This window comes from Melanerpes formicivorus, unplaced genomic scaffold (assembly GCF_026170545.1).
Source record: "Melanerpes formicivorus ecotype bairdi unplaced genomic scaffold, bMelFor1.0.p_v2 SCAF_74, whole genome shotgun sequence".
NCBI classification, from domain to species: Eukaryota; Metazoa; Chordata; class Aves; order Piciformes; family Picidae; genus Melanerpes; species Melanerpes formicivorus.
In genome coordinates, this window is record NW_027142426.1 from 1,397,285 (window position 1) to 1,416,538 (window position 19,254).

A 19,254-nucleotide genomic window follows, 5' to 3' on the forward strand; every position below is an offset into this window, starting at 1 on the left:
CATGAACAAAGCAATGTCTGTGAGGGCAAGTGTCCAAGGCAAGATTATTAAGAAAAAAAAACAGCTGGCAATATTCATAGCCTTGCTGTTCAGAGCCAACCTCGTTGACTCTATAACTAAATCCCAATACACTCATAAGGAACAAAACCATATCAACTGTCATGTACATACCAAAAGGGTTGAAAAGACAGGTAAACAGTAAAAAAAAGAATTATATAATGAATGAGTCGGGAACAGCCTCCACAAAACAGATCCCTTGCTCTACCTTACACTTCACTGTGCTAACCAAAGGATCACCCCTCACTACTTGAACTCTTCTGCTTACTGAAAAGAAATACATAGGAAAAAACAAATCTCCCTAACAATGTGTATATGACACTATTCTTGTTATTTGGAAGCTTCCAAGTAGTATACTACTTATGTCCTCTGTGTCTCAGACAAGTAATTTCATACAGAAATTGTTAAATACCATCAACCCTTGAAGATAAAATTACTGTTTTAAACTTCCTAAGAGTTTCAAGGGCTATTCTCATTGTATTAGGGGGAGAACATCACAGTTAAAAAAAATTCCAATAATTGAGCTACCAGATAAATTTATTTGTCCATAGTAAGTGGATTAGAAGCAAAGATTACAGTAGATACTGTGCAGGGAGCAGAAGGTACTCATTAACTTAATCTTTGCTCTTTGTGAGGATCCTTTTACCCCAAGGAGTTACAAGTCCTGTCTTGGTTGCCATAGCATAACGCAGCTGACCTCTGAATCTCTCACATCACCACAGGACAGAAAATCACTCCTCAAATGTTACTCCCCATTTTATGTTTAAAATCACATGGCACATCAAGTAATACAAACTTCACTCCATTTTGAGCTCAACAATTCTGTGTGGATTCCTTTCACAAATGATTCTAGAAGCACAGTGTCATAGCTTTAGGATGAACCTAGAAAAAAAAGTGTGACTAAGCATTGTATGCATCACACCACACACATCCACAGTGGAATAAGCTTCACTGCAAAGCTGAGGGTCTTTGAAAAGAAAATGACTTTACAGCTCAAATACTGAAATCACTTTAAGTGTCATAATAATGAAAAAAATTGAACTTTAAGCAGTGTAAGAGGTTCAAACATCTGTCGTACATATTGTTTAAATAACAAACACACCAAACAAATCTGAGCTGCATCATATTGTATTATGATATTTTTCATAACAGTTTATATTGTCACAAAGGACTACGTAAAGCCAAAACCCCAAAACCCACAAGGTGTAAATTTTTATTGCATGTGACACTTGCACTGGCCCAGGCAGAGCTCTAGGGAGGAAGGCCTGATTTCTTAATTCCATTTTATTATCCTGCACATGAAGTATCCCTAGTTCTTGCTAATATTTCTTACCATTTTCTATGGCTGCAGCAATCACCAATTCTAATAAAACTGAATAGCTTTTTTTTAGGACTATAAGGTTTCAAGAAGAATGTACACATAAGGGGAAGAAGGAAAGCCCATGCTGAGGGTGCCATATTTAGGGGGCATGCACAAGTATTTCCATGAGTATACCCACGCAGAGATCTTACAGAAAACTGCAGATTTAAGTGCAACCATGCTAAGGGACAGAAAATGTTAAGAAGTTGTTTGCTTTGATGGAAAAAAAAAAATAAAAAGGATAGCCTGCATAATAAATTTAGACTCTGTAAAAGCTGTAAATGTTTCTGTGAAAAAAAGTACATCAATAGCAGGTATCTACTCTGAAGAGAAACGTGCCTGTGTTTTCTGACTCACCACACCTATGATTATGTGCATCTTCATGTGCACCTCTAGACTGAAAAACATTTTCTATCATAATTGGGGCCTTTTGTGCATCTTTTGAATTAGAAAGTTTGTTGGGTTTGGGTTTTTTTTTAATTTTGGGGGTTTTTAAATCATCTATGTCCCCATACCACAGTGCCTGGATATATATCAAGTCTGAATCTTGATCTATGATTTTGATCCTGTTACCTAAAAGGCTGTGATTAAATCCATAGTTATAGAAACAGAACACTTCCTGGTATTAACATTGCAGGAAAGAGTTGTTCTCAATAATTATCTCACAGGAGATGAGAAAGTAAAATATCCAATTATGTATTAAAGAAGTGATTTAATTAAAGGAATTAGAGCAGTAAGACATTGTTCTAGGAAGGCTGGATTAACATCCTCTCTCCATGACAGGGTTTTAGTTATCAATATCAGAGATTTGTATCTACCACCTGGGAGATGAAGAGCAAAGATGCACAAAAATAGCTTGATAAAAATAAAATAAAGTCCTGTGACAGGGAAGGAAATGCTTTTCAGAAGTACTGCTAACTTGTATTAAAACATCTATCAATTCTAACTGCTTAAAATGTGTCTGCACACAGATTGGTGAATAATAGTGCGTAACAATGTACTTCATAGACACATAGTACCTCTAAATCTTCTAAGTCACAGACTCACTTCAAAACTAAAACCAACTCTTTCATTTCTAAGTCCTTTTTTTCATGTAGAAATCCACGCAACCAATGAGGATCCAGTCATTCTACCAAAAAGAGACTTTCACCATCCCCCAAAACAAGAAGTCCAAAAATAAAGAACAATTTTAAACCATTTTATCATTCTGCATTATAATGGTTTTCTCATGTAATTATCTAAAAAAAACATTGTGTTTCCAAAACGTATATCTGGACAGACTTCAACACTGCTAATTGCAAGAAAGCATCTTTGTGAAAACCACAGTTCTAATATATGAATTACAATTAAGTAGGCATAGGTGCATATATGTATGCACACACACCTATATAAAATAAAATACACATTTTATAAACCATAATATTATATTATTTGCAATATAATAATATATTACTTGCAATAACATAGAAAAGGGAAAACCATTTAGCCAACCTTTTTTTAAATCATTTTTACAATTGAGGCAAATGCAGGAAGAGACCCACAGTTCTGTAGTTTACATTCTTCTCCAGTTTAGGCACAGTTAAGAAGGACAACTCAAAGGCAGTATTCTCTAAAAAGGCTGAGATAAACCCAAAAAACATCCCAAAGAACAACAATTTGAAGAGAACAGGTAGAGTCAAAAATAACATCGAAAGGGGATTCATGTGGAAGGAGAGGAGAAACAGGCCAGAAAAGGTTCAAGACACACTCCAAAGGGTGGACTATCACAGTATAACTAAGGTTGGAAGAGACCTCGAGGATCATCAAGTCCAACCTATCAACATAGACCTCATGACTAGACTATGGCACCAAGTGCCACGTCCAATCTCCTCTTGAACACCTCCAGGGACGGCGACTCCACCACCTCCCTGGACAGCACATTCCAATGACGAACAACTCGCTCGGTGAAGAACTTTCTCCTCACCTCGAGTCTAAACCTCCCCTGGCCAGCTGCATGGAAAGCCAGCTCTGCTATATGTTTTTTTGTAATTTTAAAAAGCAATCCGTATCTCCTTAGCCATCCAAGAACCCTCTCATTCTACAAGGAAGCTTCACACTGAAAGCCTGGTGATGGTCTTCTATATTAGGAATTACAGTCAGGGTTTAAACAGCTGGGAATAAGGCAGAACATACCATCTTCTTTCCATAAAAATATCAAGTCACAACAGTAATTCAGATGTTCATGTGTATTGCTACTTGTGCTGGGTTTATACACATTCCTTAAAATACAGTCAGTTTACAAATTCTCTTGATATGCAAATAATTTTGATCAGCAAAATCCACATCTATGCATTCAAATGTAGTACTGATCCGAAGCACCTTTCTAATTCTTAAATACCTAACATGTACAGACGCTGATACATGCAAAAGAATATTCAGACACTAAAATTCTCATTTTCTCCTCTTTGTACTTTGTCACTACTTCAACAACCATCCGTAACATTTTGATCCCGCTCTTAAAAAGCCCTGAAACACCTCTTGCCAAGACCAAATTTATTCCTTTAATGACTCCAAAACCTCCACCTGCTGTCACTTTCTCAACTTTTCACTACTTCCATTTCAAATCCCATACAAATGACATCAAAGGTATTAAGCTCCCATTTAGTTATACCACAGAATATGGAGGATTTAGAGTTAAGACACAGAGTCCAGTGAAGAGGCACAAATAGTACAAAATTGATATTAAAAGAAGAAATTAAGAAGGATGAAAGAAATTACAACAAACTGGACTGGGAAGAGAGTAGGTAATATTGCAGTTGTCCAGACCCATTTAAAATATCTTCAGAAGTTTCACAGATGACACAGCCAGAAAACAAAAAAGTTAAAATATTTCAGCTTGATCTTTCTACTCCAAGCAGAGGGAATTTTGACTAAAAGCATCAATATTTTCTCACCTGCTGCTATCTATCAATTAAAAATATGCCTTGGACTCAGCTGGTATTTGGAGCAGGATTACTAAAACCCTAGTATTACTAATACTAAAGCCCTTCTATCTTAAGGGTATTGAACCGTTCTAGTTCAATAATCACTAATTTAATATTTCCTGCCACAGATGGTGGTATATAACATCACAAGGCAGACTTCAGAAGTGAACTAGAAGAGGCAGCAGTGGTGTTGCATTATCCAGCTTCAAGACAGAACACTCACAAAACGAGACTAAGCCTCACATAGGATTACCCATTTTCCACCTTATTACGCCAGTGCTGTGCTGACATTGAAGTTGCCAAGATGAAAGAATGGTACAGATGCCAAAGTAAGAACTTCAGTCTAGCTGATAAATTGCACAGTTACAGGCAGACATCTGTATAGAGGGAGATTATGTCATATTAATCGTATAAGCATCTCTGTCTGCAATAACCAGCCAGCAATACCTGAATTTCCTGTTGAATATGGTGTTCCTCCTCAGTCTGGTTCAGAGCTAACCAACTGCAATTTCACAAACAGGTCATATCTCACTCCCAAGTTTAAGGTCTTTCAGAAAGATGAATCTTCTGCCATCTTTTAAGGCCAGCCCTCTTTTCATTTTACCATCCACCCTCATACCAGTACAAGTATTCCTCCCTTATCTTTCATGGCCATACCACTATGAGTTCTAGGAGCTTGATGGCATGGGAAGACAACAGCATCTTAGAGCAAGTTTTCACAGAGCACAGTGATTTATTTACTTTTAGCTCAATGATGCATTGTAAGCACCTTTTAGGACCATAACTTCAGAACACTGAATTCTAATACAAAATTAAGAAAATTAACAGAACTCATTACTCTGCATTCCAGTATCATAGTACTTTACATTATACTGGCAAAAAGAACTCATTTAAGCTCTAAAGAGAACCAAAAATTCCTGCTTTCCATGTGTATTTTCACTGCCCTCTACTGTTCAGAATACCAAAGATTACAGGTTTGTTTTTTTTCTCAAGAGTATCAGGACAATCTGAACAAAATCTTTATTCATTTTCAGACAGGAACAGTCAGGGATGACCCAATGGCACAGTTTGCACTGCATCTGGTACAAAGTTTCCCACTCTGCATGTGGTCAGCCTGAAGCTCTTTGGTATTAGTAACACAGCTTGCTCCTTGATGTCCCAAGCCAAACAAATAAGGACAAATCCAGATTCTGCTCTAAGTAGCTTATAACCCAGCAGCAAACTCTGAAATGGAGATGAGGTCAACTATAACACTTAAGATGTTGACAGTGAAACTATCTCAGCACTCCTGAGGAGTCACACACATCTCTGCCAGACAAAATGGCAGCCCCTTTTCACCTTTCTCTGAGCACAGAGAAAAAAGTTTATTTCTACAGTGCTTGTTGTGATGGATTGGAGGTTTTTCCAGTCAATGTAATATAAAATGAACACCGAAGTGAACAATGAAATGAAAGTTACATTCAATGTGTTTAGCATTAACAACAGGAAATGGGTGTGTATGTACGGGATGCTGTAAGGACAAGGATCAGCAGAGCTTTGTTTGAGAACTGGTATTTATTCTATCTTTATTTAACCTTCTTCCTTCCCCTTTTCAGAAGATGGGGGAGACTATCAGTCACTGGAATCTAGCAGAAAGTTAGGCATGCTGAAACTTTTCCATAGTTTACTATAAAGCCTGAATCAAATTCAAATAAGTTAGATATTTTTTTTTTCTCCACAGGAGTTCTTTGTTACATGAATGAACAGCAGTCTTCAATGTCAGAAGTTTACATTTGCTACATAAATTATGTTTATAATTAACACAATCAATATCTAATGATTCTAAACTCACCGAGTATACAAATAAAAACTACAATGCAATTTCAGATTCTATACACTATTTAGATTCTTCTTATGTTCTCCTCAAACACTTTCCAGCTATCAGATGCAGTTCTTTGTGCCACCAAGTAATTTAATCAGTCAGGATGAAAATAATCTCTGGATTCCTTTGCCTTTAGCAAGATGATGTGATGACGTTGCAGTTCCAAGCCATCTATGTTTGTGTTCAGGGAGTTTATTATAGGTCTAGTTGTAAAAGCAAGAATGATCAAAACTGGGCTATTTTCATATCCTAAAGATTTTGTGTACTTGAAGGCATGAGGGAGACTTCCTCTGACTGGACAGCAACAAGTTTTTTCATGCTGCAGTTGATCATCCAATCACAGCTATCAACCATCACTTCTGGTTCCAAAACTGCTACATATGTGTAAGTATAACTAAGGGCTTTTTTTTTTTCTTCAAACAAAAATTACAGTGACATTTTCTGACTTCAAAAGCAGAATTATTCCACTTACACTCATTACTATATTATTTAGGTTTAGGGGGGTTGATAGTTTGGGGAGTTTTAAGAATTTCACAAAACCAAGGGAGCTTCTAATTGTAAAAGGAAGTTTGGATTATTGATGTTGTGCACAGCACTGGAATCACATAGAGCAGAACTAAACAATTTCTATACACTAGGGTCTCCTCAAGGCATTCAACTGGCCTGCACAAACTGCAATAATGCCTTATTTTTCTAATCCTCGGCTGTTAGTCTGCTCTGACAGTCTTCTGCATCCAGTATCATTATGCTCTACCTTTAAATCACAGTCAGGATCCAGGTTCATATGGCTTTTGATCTGAGCATAGCAAGCACTCATCTTCAGCATCACACAGAATAGATAAAATGGCTGCAGCCAAAATGGATTATTTTTGCAGATAAAAACAAAATCACAGAAGAGTTTGAGTTGAAGGGACCTTTAAAGGTCATCTAGTCCAACCCTCCCTGCAACGAGCAGGAATATCTTCAACCAGAACAGGTTGGTCAGAACAAAACAAAACCACTTTCACTACAATTGCAGGTTGCTATATTTGGGTTCTATATATATATAAACACACATACCAACACTTGAGCTTTATTTCTCAGAAAGCAAGGTTCATGGAATCTTGGTGGATATCCCTGTGACTTTTGACTCTTGAATTATTTTTATTAAACTTGTTGCCCAGTTTCGAAGAAAACTGACAGAGATGAAGACGTCAATCACTTCGGACAAAGTATACAGAATAGGAGACTGACTTTGCACCCAATGTAAAGTATTTCAAAGTGAGCTCAGTAATATTGGTAGACACTAAACAATTTCTGTGATTTTGCTTCACAAAACTGCACCTCCCGGGTGTTCCATGAAAAACCGTGGCATTTATTTCATGTCTTTTGCTATAAAGTTTCAACTGAGTGGTATCTAAAACATAAACCCACAGCAAATATGCATGGTAAGTGCATCCAAGATAACACACCACTTCAGCAGTACAGCAGTCAGTAATCAGCAGTCCCATTCATAAGCTAGTTAATAAAGCCTAAGAATTCACACATATAATGTCTATTAAACTAACTGTCTCTAGTCAAATACCTAATTTCTCTGAAAGTCTTAATATAACATTCTGAGCTTGTTGCAATTTTGATTTGCATTACTTAGACATAATTTCAGTCAGAACTGCATAAAACATTGTAGATAACATCTTAAAAACCTTCTGTGAAATAAGTTTATCACAGACCACATCTCTCACTATTGAAAATTGTCTTCAGTATACTTAAGATACACTCTCCATTGCAAATCCAAAAGCATATAGGCCCCTGAACATATCCCTTCCTTACTTGCCTCACACTACAGATCCCCACCTTTATCACATTTATGCACTTGTGACTAGTCTTATTCACCTATTATTAACAGCCTAAACCCAAAATCATAAATAAATCATTAGGAACAATCAAGTATTAAATGCTAACCACTGCAACTGTGAAACAGGTCCATGTGTACAATGCAGCTCTTTCTAAATGATGCTGAAGAGTTTGAAATGACAGATCTTAAAATTAACATTACAAATGAGGAAGTGCTTCTCCCAAAAATGTTTTACCTGAATCTCTCTCATTGTGAATAAGCCCACTTACTCCAGTGCTACCCTTGGCAATCACAGAGAACTAGTACCATCAGAGAACAATGAAGCAGTAACTGATCCCACACAGAGCCAAATGTGTACTTGTACCTCACACCAAGTTTTGAGTTTTGCATTGTTTTTGTTTGTTTGTTACGGGTTTTTCTCACACAACATGTGCTAAATCTTTTACACTTCCTTTATAGGCTGTATTTTCTACAGTTACTATCAAGCTCACTACTTCTCTGTCCACATCTTTCCAAAATGCAAGCTCCAAAACAGTGCCTTTTTTTCCAGGTGATGCCACATGAACTTGCTGCAGAGGAGAATCATCATGCACTGTAAATACACCGTAAAGAATATCCGTTACAGCTTTCACTTTGTCAATGGGTAGACACACATATAGCTACAAATGTTCCCATTTAAACCCTAACATCATCCAAAAGCCTCATTCTCACATTAGAAGACAGAGGTAGAGATATTTACAAATCTATCTTTAAAAAAGCAAACCCCAAACCATAACATCCAGCAGCAATAAACTACCAATACACAGAGAAAAACAAACCATTATCCAGCCCAATGGCAGTATCAGAGTATATTATCTAAATCTCTAATCAATTTCTTTCCTTACAGAAAGAAACATTCCTTCTAAGCAACATTTTGGTTTCATTAGCACCCTACTTTAAATCCTGGCATACCAGGAAGCAGTATCTGTGCAATTTCAATTTACTACAATCTCACACACACAATAAAGAGTAACACAATCTCGAATTTACACTCACCTGATGATGCACAAAAAAGCAACACCACACCATGAGGTACTTTGTATTCTACTCAGATTTTAGTAGGTTTCTTAATATTCAATGTAGGAGTGAAAAGTCTGCTACAAAGGAGCCCTTATGTGTCTCCTTCACTTTTCGGCAGGAACTCCTCCCCATGCAGCCACACACAGTTTGTTCTCACTTCCTGTCATGCAGCGTACTAGAAGTGTCAGAGTGCTAATGCATTGTCCTGTACATCTCTGCTGTGGATTTTCCTCATATAATGTTCTGAATAATATTTTACACAGACAAAAGTGTTTTAATAATTGCTAACAAGGGAATAGCACTGGTTTAGTAAAGGTAAAGACACCACTAACATGTTTGTAAAGTAATAGGTAGGTCTTTGGGGATTTTGAGACTCAGTAACTGAAACATGGTCCATCTCCTACCTGTGCAATTCTCAGTCTCAAAGAGCAGCAATGGGCTTTAAACTCAATGGCAGACAGCTACCTCCAAGTGTAGATGCCTCAGAACATAAGACAGCTGGTATATACTGGGTGAAACTTCTAAATATTTAGCTCACAGAAAGCTTTCAGTATTCAGAAATTAAGGGATCCGCTAAGCAGAAGTTCTTAAAACAACAGAGGCATACCTGGAAGAAGTCAGCACAGAATGGTTTAAAATCAGTGAAGAATCAAAGCCTAAAGATGACCCTGGCACAGTGTCCAAATTTTGCACAAGGATGTAAAGGAAGTGCAAAATTTTATGTTATCCCTGGTAGTTCCAACATAACTGATGAAAGAAACTCCGGGTTTGTTGATTTTCCACCAATCTCACTAAGCAAGCCTTTAGTAACTGCATCCTATGAAACCAAATGCTTCCATTTCACTGGACTTTGGAAAACTATTTACCTTAAGCACCAAGAGAGCACTCAATGTGATTGCTGCCTTCAGGCAAGACTGTTGTTACCTGGATGTAACACTTCTCAGCCCGCCTGAAATTTCAAAACTCTTCTGCAAGGACTCCCTCTCCTGCAAGGACTCCCTCTCCTGCTCTTCTCCTGCAAGGACTCCTAGGTCACATACATGCTGGCCACCAATGTGATTGAAAGTTTGAAGTCAGTAAACAGTATTAGGTTCTGGACTCACAAACCAAACTGCAAAGCACAGTGCTTCTTATACTTCCACATCAAATCACCGTTTAGACAAGAACAGCTGAGAGAATAACCTGCTGCATTTTCTTTCAATATATACTCAGTTAATTGCCTCTTTCGGCCATCATATTAAGTTGCATTACTTCAAAGTAAGAAAAATCCAAGTTTCATGAGGTGCTTATCTGCAAGTTATCAAAATACATAGCTTCTCACACATTATATGAGCATTTCTATGTGCATATGATTCACATATGCCAGTTTCTGTCTGCAAGTTTGCAGATAACAGTAAATTGAGCAGGAGTGTTGAGCAGCTCAAGGATAGAAAGGCACTGCAGAAAGATCTGGAAAGTTTAAAGTGATAGGCTGAGGTCAACAGAATGAGGTTTAACAAGATTAAGTACCGAGTCAGTCAGCACTTCAGTCACAACAACCCCAAGCAATACTAAAGGCTTGGGGGAGATTGGCTGGAAATCAGGTCAATGAAAAGGACCTGGGGGTGCTCATAGACAGCCAGCTGAACATGAACCAGCAGTATGCCCAGGTGGCCAATGGCATCCTGGCCTGCATAAAACCAGTGTGTCCAGCAGGAGTAGGGAAGTGATTATACCCCTGTACTCAGCCCTGGTGAGGGCTTTGGAGGGCATGTGGTACAAGCAGCAGCTGTAGTTGTTTAGTCTGAAGAAAAGGTGGCTGAGGGGAGATCTTACTGCTCTCTACAACTACCCAAAAGGAGGTTGTAGTGAGGCTGGTGTTGGTCTCTTATCCCAGTTAACTAGTAATACAGTGAGAGGAAATGATTGTAATTTGTGCCACGGGAGATTTAGATTGGATATTAGGAAAACTTTCTTGCAATAAAAAGTGGTGAGGTATTGGAAGAGGCTGCCCAAGGAGGTGGAGTCACCATCCCCTGGAGGTGTTTAAGAAGCATGTAGATTTAGCACTTTAGTGGTCATGGTAGTTGGGTTACAATTGGACTCAAACTTAAAGGTCTTTTCCAACCTTAATGATTCCATGATTCAATGTGCAATTGAGCAGCCCTCTTCCTGTTCAATATCTTTACTGATGATCTGGATGAGGGCATTGAGTCAGTCATCAGTATATTTGACAGAAGACACCAAGTTGGGAGCAGATGTTGATCTGTTAGAGAGCAGAAGGGCTCTCCAGAGGGATCTTGACAGGCTGGACAGATGGGCAGAGTCCAATATGATGACATTATTCAACAAGTCCAAGCACCGGGTGCTGCACTCTGGCCACAACAACCCTATGCAGAGATACAGGCTGGGGTTGGAGTGGCTGGAGAGCAGCCAGGCAGAAAGGGACCTGGGGGTACTGGTTGACAGCTGGCTGAACATGAGCCAGCACTGGACCCACGTGGCCAAGGAGGCCAATGGCATCCTGGCCTGCATCAGAAAACAGTGTGGCAGGCAGGAGCAGGGAAGTCATTGTGTCACTGTACTCAGCATTGGTTAGGCCACATCTGGAGTACTCTGTCCAGTTCTGGGCCCCTCAATTTAAGAAGGACATTGAGACTCTTGAACATGTCCAGAGACGGCCAATGAGGATGGTGAGAGGCCTCAAGCACAAGCCCTATGAGGAGAGGCTAAGGGAGCTGGGATTGTTTAGCCTGGAGAAGAGGAGGCTCAGGGGACACCTTATTGCTCTCTACAAATACCTGAAACAAGGTTGTAGACAGGTGGGCGTTGGTCTCTTCTCCCAGGCAACCAGCATCAGAACAAGAGGACATAGTCTCAAACTGCACCAGGGGAAGTTTAGGCTTGAGGTGAGGAGAAAGTTCTTCACAGAGGGAGTTGTTAGCCATTGGAACGGGCTGCCCAGGGAGGTGGTAAAGTCACCATCCCTGAAAGTGGTCAAAAAGGGACTGGACGTGGCACTTGGTGCCATGGTTTAGTAGTCATGAGGTCTTGGGTGACAGGTTGGACCTGATGATCTTTGAGGTCTTTTCCAACCTTATTGATTCTATGATTCTATGAAATCTAGACATAGATTGACATCAACTTCCCTTAGTCAAAGATAGCTAGAACACAATCCTGAAAAATGGAATCCATAGTCATCACAAGCAGTTCAAATACAGTGCTTTAAATGGCAAGTAAAAAAAGGGTGATCTAATACGGCTTTACATCATCTTCCCTGCATCACAAGCTGAATTAACTATTTTGGGCAAGCAGTGGGGAGCCTACTGGCACAGACTGCACCATTGTAAGTGTTTCAAAGATGCTAAATGTAACTCTTGCTGAAAAGCTTACAATTAACCACAAGCTAGAGGGAGACAGCACCACTCTACAACTTTTTAAAACAAAATCAGTGTAAGTAGTATTTTAAAAGGTCAATAGTAAAATGCACATAAGACTGAACAGTGAGTTTTTACAGAACATTGGATAACAGACCATCAAATCAATCTGGTAAGCAAGAGAAGGGTGATGTTAGTAGCACATCTTTGTAACAGGTTGTAATTATACCAAGATCTACTGCAAGCCTTGTGACATAAAAACAAACAAGAAAGCAATTCAAGTCCATGCATGCAACCATTCATATCCACTAGCCATTTTAAAATAAAGTTGCTAAACTGAAATAATGTAACACCAATATAATTCCAATATATAGTTTAAAACTGTCCCTAAAATGTTGTTTGGGGTTTTTTTCAGGCCAACTGCCATCAAATTCAGCTGGGCAACAGCATCACCTTGTTAAGCATTACTCGTTTCTGAAACAAAGTCATAGGAAATAGTAATTTCACCTCATGTGCTCCCAAAGATCAACCACTGGTGGGGTGGGGGGAAACAAATACAAAGAAATGGGCAGAGTTTGGTTTGAGTTTCACTGAACAGGGGTCAAGTTCATCTGCTCTTGAACAAAGAAAAGAACAGTAAATGACAGCAGGAGTACAAGGTAACACCCAATCTATGATTAAAGACAGGAAATCTGCTATATAACAGAACATCAAACTTAGTCTAAGAGAATTACAATTGGACCTATCTACTTTATCACATGTTCCTTCCAGCTCAGTATTGTTTGCATGTGCAAAACTGCTGGCATGATGGGTTTATAGCATATACAGAATATTTCTGCTATAAATAACAAACCACACCCGGAACAAAAATAAACCTGTTACAGAGCACTTACAAAGATCCATAAAATAAAGCCCTCCAATGTTAACAGGAGGACTACATAAAGCATTTTTCAGTAATATATCTATTCTGCAAAAAGATAACATGAAATTATAAGAAATCCTTCCAAATGGAATATATCACACTAATTTCTTTATGAGGAAAAATTAAAATACTGAGTGACTGAGCTTTAATAAACAGAATACCTACCCTTTACAAGATAATTAATGATGGGAAAGTCTTGCAAAAAGCCTATGACAGTCTCTTCATTTCAAGAATGCATTAGCCAAGTGCTCTGTAAGCATGCCTCAAAATTCTCGCCCCAAGAAACGTATCATCTGAAGTATGTTTTACATAACTAGCATGTAATTAACTTGAAATTAGCTCCATAAACCAGGTAACTGGACAGATTTAATGGCTATACACTTAACTCACAGATGACTTCAGATGTAAAAATGTGGACATTTAATAGATGCGAAAGTTTAATAGAAGAGATACTGAACTGAGTTAATGAAAAAATGGCAAACTCCTAAGCATTACAGTACTCTGGAGATAATCTGCACAAGTAGTAACAGCTCGTAACAGTAGCAGTATCTGAAATATTGTGACCAGTCCTGGGTCTCTCAGTTGAAGAGCAACAGGGAACTGCTTGAAAGACTCCAGTGCAAAGCCACAAAGATGATTAAGGGAATGGAACATCTCCTTTATGAGGAAAGGCTCAGGGAGCTGTGTCTCTAGCTTGGAGGAGACTGAGGGGTGACCTCATTAATGTTTATAAACGTGTGAAGAGCAAGCATCGGGAGGATGGAGCCAGGCTCTTCTCAGTGATGTCCAGTGACAGGACAAGGGGCAGTGGGTGCAAGCTGAAGCATAGGAGATTCCACCTAAACATAACGAAAATCTTTTTCACTGTGAGGGCGATGGCCCATAATATTCTGTGAAAACATGCACTAAGTTTTATTGTCCAAGTCCCAAACTACTAGAAACCTGATGAAGTCTAAAGGCCAGGCTGCATCACTCTCCTTTGGAACTCATTTATAAACACGTAGCTTTTCCCAGCATGTTCACAGCTTTTGCAGTACTACTGTATGCAGAGAACCTTGTAACTTATACAACCCACTGGTTCTGCAAAAAGATAGACAACTTATCATTGACCTAAGAACTAGCATATAAATAAACCAAGTTTTGCTGGAATTTCAAATAAAACATTCTGACATGACATCACTAACCTAACATTGCACACTCTGTAGAGAACTTACCATGGTAATTACACCATGCTGAGTCAATGCAGCAGTTTGGAATACTACATTCTTGAATTCTTCCAAATTAATTAACTGGTCAGTCTGAATTGCATTCTAAATTCAATGTATACATTAAGAATACAACATGTGTGTTTTGGAACTGCAGATGGAATTGACTGCTATCCAGTTACGCAAATACCACACAATGAATTTCTGATAGCATCTCTACTTGTTTGCCAACATAAACCTTGCTGTTCCAAGAGAAATTTGTCTTGTGACTAATCAACAACAGTTCCAATGGTTTGTTCAAAAACAAAACCAATATTAAACTAAACCCTTTAAAACCCTGCCCACAGAAGACTTCAAAACCAACTATTTAGAAATAAAATTCAGCATCCATAGTTTCTGGTTGCTACAAGCCTTTAGTCTTTTTAAGCCCTAGGCTTCTGAACTACAAATTACATATCACGGAAGGGAATTTTTCATGTTTCTCTTGCCTCCTATATTGCTACTTTCAGTACTCTGAGGAAAAGTCTTCCTGCCCCTGCAAGGCTCCAAAGAAAGAACTGCCAGGCTAAAGAAAAGCTCAGCTTCTACGAAGCACATTATACAGGCTCTATATTTACAGCATCCACCTCCCAGTACTTTAGAGTATAAAGACTTAGAGAATTGCCTCTTGTACCAGTTATATAGTCAGGTACCAGGACATTCTGGCCCAAGAAAGGTCAGTACTGGACAGAGGCACAGCAGCAGCACCTCCACAATGTTAGTGTAAAAGCAAGTCTGTACAAAGACAGTGAAACAGAAGAATTGCTGAGAAAATTAATTGTCAGATGGAAGAGCTTGCAATACACTGTAAGAAGAAAGGGGAAAAGGAGCAAGTGGAGCTCAGGAATAAATCATTTGTTAGAAATAAGGAAAAAGAATATGGATTTTGTACTTCTTTTCAAAAAGAAAGGGGGATGAGAAATGTCCAGAAATAAGCACCTCCCCTAGCATTTCTTTAACCTACTGATGGAGGTTAGAAAAAACAGAAGGGCCAAGCTGTCAGCCTGTGGCTTGGACAGCAGCACTCTGTGCTGGATTAGGAACTGGCTGGAGGGCTGTGCCCAGAGAGTGGTGGTGAATGGTGCCACATCCAGCTGGAGGCCAGTCACTAGTGGTGTCCCCCAGGGATCAGTTCTGGGCCCCATCCTGTTCAATAACTTCATTGATGATCTGGATGAGGGGATTGACTGATATTATGATACTATGATTGAGTCAGTCATCAGTAAATTTGGCAGAAGACACCAAATTTGGAGCAGATGTTGATCTGTTATAGGGCAGGGCTCTCCAGAGGGATCTTGACAGGCTGGACAGATGGGCAGAGTCCAACATGATGAACACCCAGGGAGGTGGTGGAGTCACTGTCCCATGAAGGTGTTCAAAAAGGGATTGGATGTGGCACTTGGTGCCATGGTTTAGTAGTCATGAGGTCTTGGGTGACAGGTTGGACCTGATGATCTTAGAGGTCTTTTCCAACCTTATTGATTCTCTGACTCTGCAGAGGGAAATGGATGATCACACAGTACCAGGGCAGGCATAGAAGAGCTGGGAGGCCAGCAGGATGCCACCACATGGAAGAGTCTCTCTATTGTATGTGAGGCAACTAGTTTCTGACTGTTAAGTAATAATAAGCAGCATTATTCTGCTCATAGCTACACAATCAATTAGGCAAAGCTTTTCCCCCCCACAATTCAAATTATGCATACAAAACACAAGTCTATTAAAATAACAGAAAACTACGTGTACTTTTTGATGTATATGAGAACTTGTGTTTTAAAATCATATTGATCATAGTATAAGATAGTGGTATTTAAGAAGATTTGATCTAGAGACATTAGGGTGCAATTTTGCTTCAAGAAACATAAATGAAAGCCTGTCAGATACCACTTCTAACAAGTGTCTGTTACAGGTAACGTTACATCATTGCTTAAATAAGTATCAGTGGACACAGACACTAGGTCAAACCAGTCTGAATCCAAGAGAGATAAAGATGTGCTTTCTGTAATAGTATGTAATTATGAAATATAATCAACAAGTTAAAGCGAGGAAAGAACTTCTCTCAACAAATTCTATGCTGTTTAGATTCATGCACCCTGAAGACAATACTTGAAGTCTGCAAGCCTGCACAAAGTAATCGTTTGGTAATATTGTTGGAAAAGTGTGGAGTTCTTCCCATTTGGCACAAAAGATACTTTCCCCCCCTCCCAGAAACACACTTGCAGCAAAACCAGCAAAGCAATCACCTGCATATCTAGAATTTTCCTTCAGCATGTTTAGCATATATTTATGCCAAACTTCTCATAAATCATATCAACCTTCCTCACAGGTGACCACATCTGCAGCTTGGTTAGTTAAATGCTTTTGCAAAGCTAAAAACTAAACAAAAAAAGTAGGAAATAGTTGCAGTAAATTATGTTCAATCTTCAGGCAACTGCGCTCCAAACACGTCACAAACTATTTCAAGTAGAAAAAAAGTTGGTTTGGATTTCACTATTTATTTTTAGCACTACAGTTCTTCAGCCAAATTGGGGAGGACAGGGGTTGGAGCAGAGGGAAACAGAGAAACCATCATAATGGTTCAGATGTTTGTTTACAATATGCAGGAAATGATGTTGGAACAGCAGAGAAAAGTAAGTAAGCAGAGACAAACCCAGCATCCTCTTCAGTTATGCCTAGAACCCAAATATTCTTCATCAGCTAACTGCATTTCATTTGATTGCCTGGCACCTTCTTCATAGCCACTGAAGTCTCATCATATCAATACTGGGACTAGTATGTACCACTACTTTTGCAAACATGTCTGAAGGCATCACTAGGGAAAACAAATAAAAAGTTCATGGCTTTCAGTAACACAAGCCCACTGTTGCCATAACTAAGTTTAGAAAATCATCCTACTGGCAAGACTAGAAAGTGAGTGATTTTAAGTGAGCAGGAGGGGAAACAGATAAGCTGAAATCCAAAACTCTTTCAGGACAGATTCTTAGTCTTTGTGAATTCAGAACTTTTCTATAAATAGGCCTGACTACTCCTACTATGGAAAAAAATAGCACATAAATGTGTAACTCAAGACAGTATCATAACTAGCAGCAACCACAGAAGCTTTAATTCTGGCATCTGTATGTGTGTGACTGTACAAATGTAATCCTCATTTAATGAGATGCTTTATTAAATAAACTGTTTCTCACCCTACATGGCAACGTAACACACTATTTCCACAGACACTAGGAGCAGCATGCTGAACAGCTGTCTCATGCATAAGCACAAAGCAGTGGTGCTGAGGAAAGCCTTCCACCTGTATCAAGGCTTTAAGCAAAGGGTGGCATGGAGGTGATGAGACAAAAAGTGAGACTTAGAGTTAATGGTAACCACAAGAGAGAGCAAAAGTGGGATTAATACCAGTCTCTGCGCTATTCTTTATATGCATTACTGATCTGCCTCTGAATTGCTTCATCCCATCCCTTACCAAGCCCTCACTATGAATTTTTCCCCACCCGCAAGACATCTTTAGCTTCTGAGACTCAGTATTTGCAAAGGCTGAACTGATGAATCTATAGTCTTTTATAGAAGACTTCTGCCTCCACTCCATACTTCCATCTCTGCTTTCACACTCACCAGATTTCCTCTATTTTCTGTATTTTATCCTTTTCCTCATTCTCTCTCATCTTTCACTGTTTTTTGCTTTCCCCACCCTGAATATCCCTCTTTCCAAGCTGCAGCTTCCTCCTGTTTGCTTCTCCAGTCCTATATCCAGTATTATCTTTTGCTTCATTCCTTTTCTACTTTAGGTACATCCCCAATCTTATTTCCTACGTTCTGCTTTTTCCACTATGCTATCCCTCCAGTTCACACTATTCTTGCCTCCACAGGTTCTGTGTTTCTTCCTCTGAAATATTAAGACTTACTATAAATATATTCCTTCTAAAATAGTCTGTTTGCTGGACAGCTGAATATACAATCTCCTCAAAGATCAAATTAGCCTGGTGTATCATGTATGTATGCAGGAGGAGCATAAAGCTGAGAGATTGCACTGCTTGGTAACTTTGGTCAAAATCTAATCTAAGCCAAGCAAGATTGATTAATTTATTTATTTATTTAAAATAATAATAATAATTTTTTTAAAAAAATCAATATAAACTCCCTTTTTCCCAAGGCTACATAAATACTGCCCCAAGTTCAGGAAGTAACTGCTACCATTACCTTAAAATGACAGCATTTGTAGATACCATCTTGACATGGAAATCCCCATTAAGAGAATTAAACGTGGCTCACAAGTGCTGCTCAACACAGAAAAAAAAGCTTCTTCTGGCAAAATAAAATTGAGTAAGGAGAGGAAGAGACGTGCAGAGGAGTTTCCTTTGTTAAGCATTGAGCATCTGGGCCTTTATCTTACTTTGAGGTTTTAGGTTGGGCTATGTTCAAGGATGCTTTAACACGCCCACTTCATCATCATGATAGAGACACATTCAAACTCAGTGAACTGACTGCAAAGTGAGGATAGGTAGATGAGCACAACATTGCAGTTTGGTACTTAGCCACTTTCTTAGTTTTTGTGACACTTAAATGATCCTTCATTACAGCCCTTTAAAACAGAAATAGCATAG

General features: G+C 38.8%; 1 protein-coding gene across 3 annotated transcripts in view; it reads right to left on the reverse strand.

The window, feature by feature from the left end:
- ARHGEF3 (Rho guanine nucleotide exchange factor 3) overlaps positions 1-19,254 on the reverse strand; it is a 115,353-nt gene that overhangs the window by 58,166 nt on the left and 37,933 nt on the right. The window contains exon 1 of one of the 3 annotated variants that reach the window (XM_068163686.1): positions 9,111-9,158. The exons of the other annotated variants lie outside the window; for them this stretch is intronic. Within the exon in view, the coding sequence (XP_068019787.1) occupies positions 9,111-9,143 (33 nt within the window). The 5' untranslated portion in view covers positions 9,144-9,158. Of the gene's footprint in view, positions 1-9,110; positions 9,159-19,254 lie in introns of those variants that run through there. 3 annotated transcript variants of the gene reach the window in all.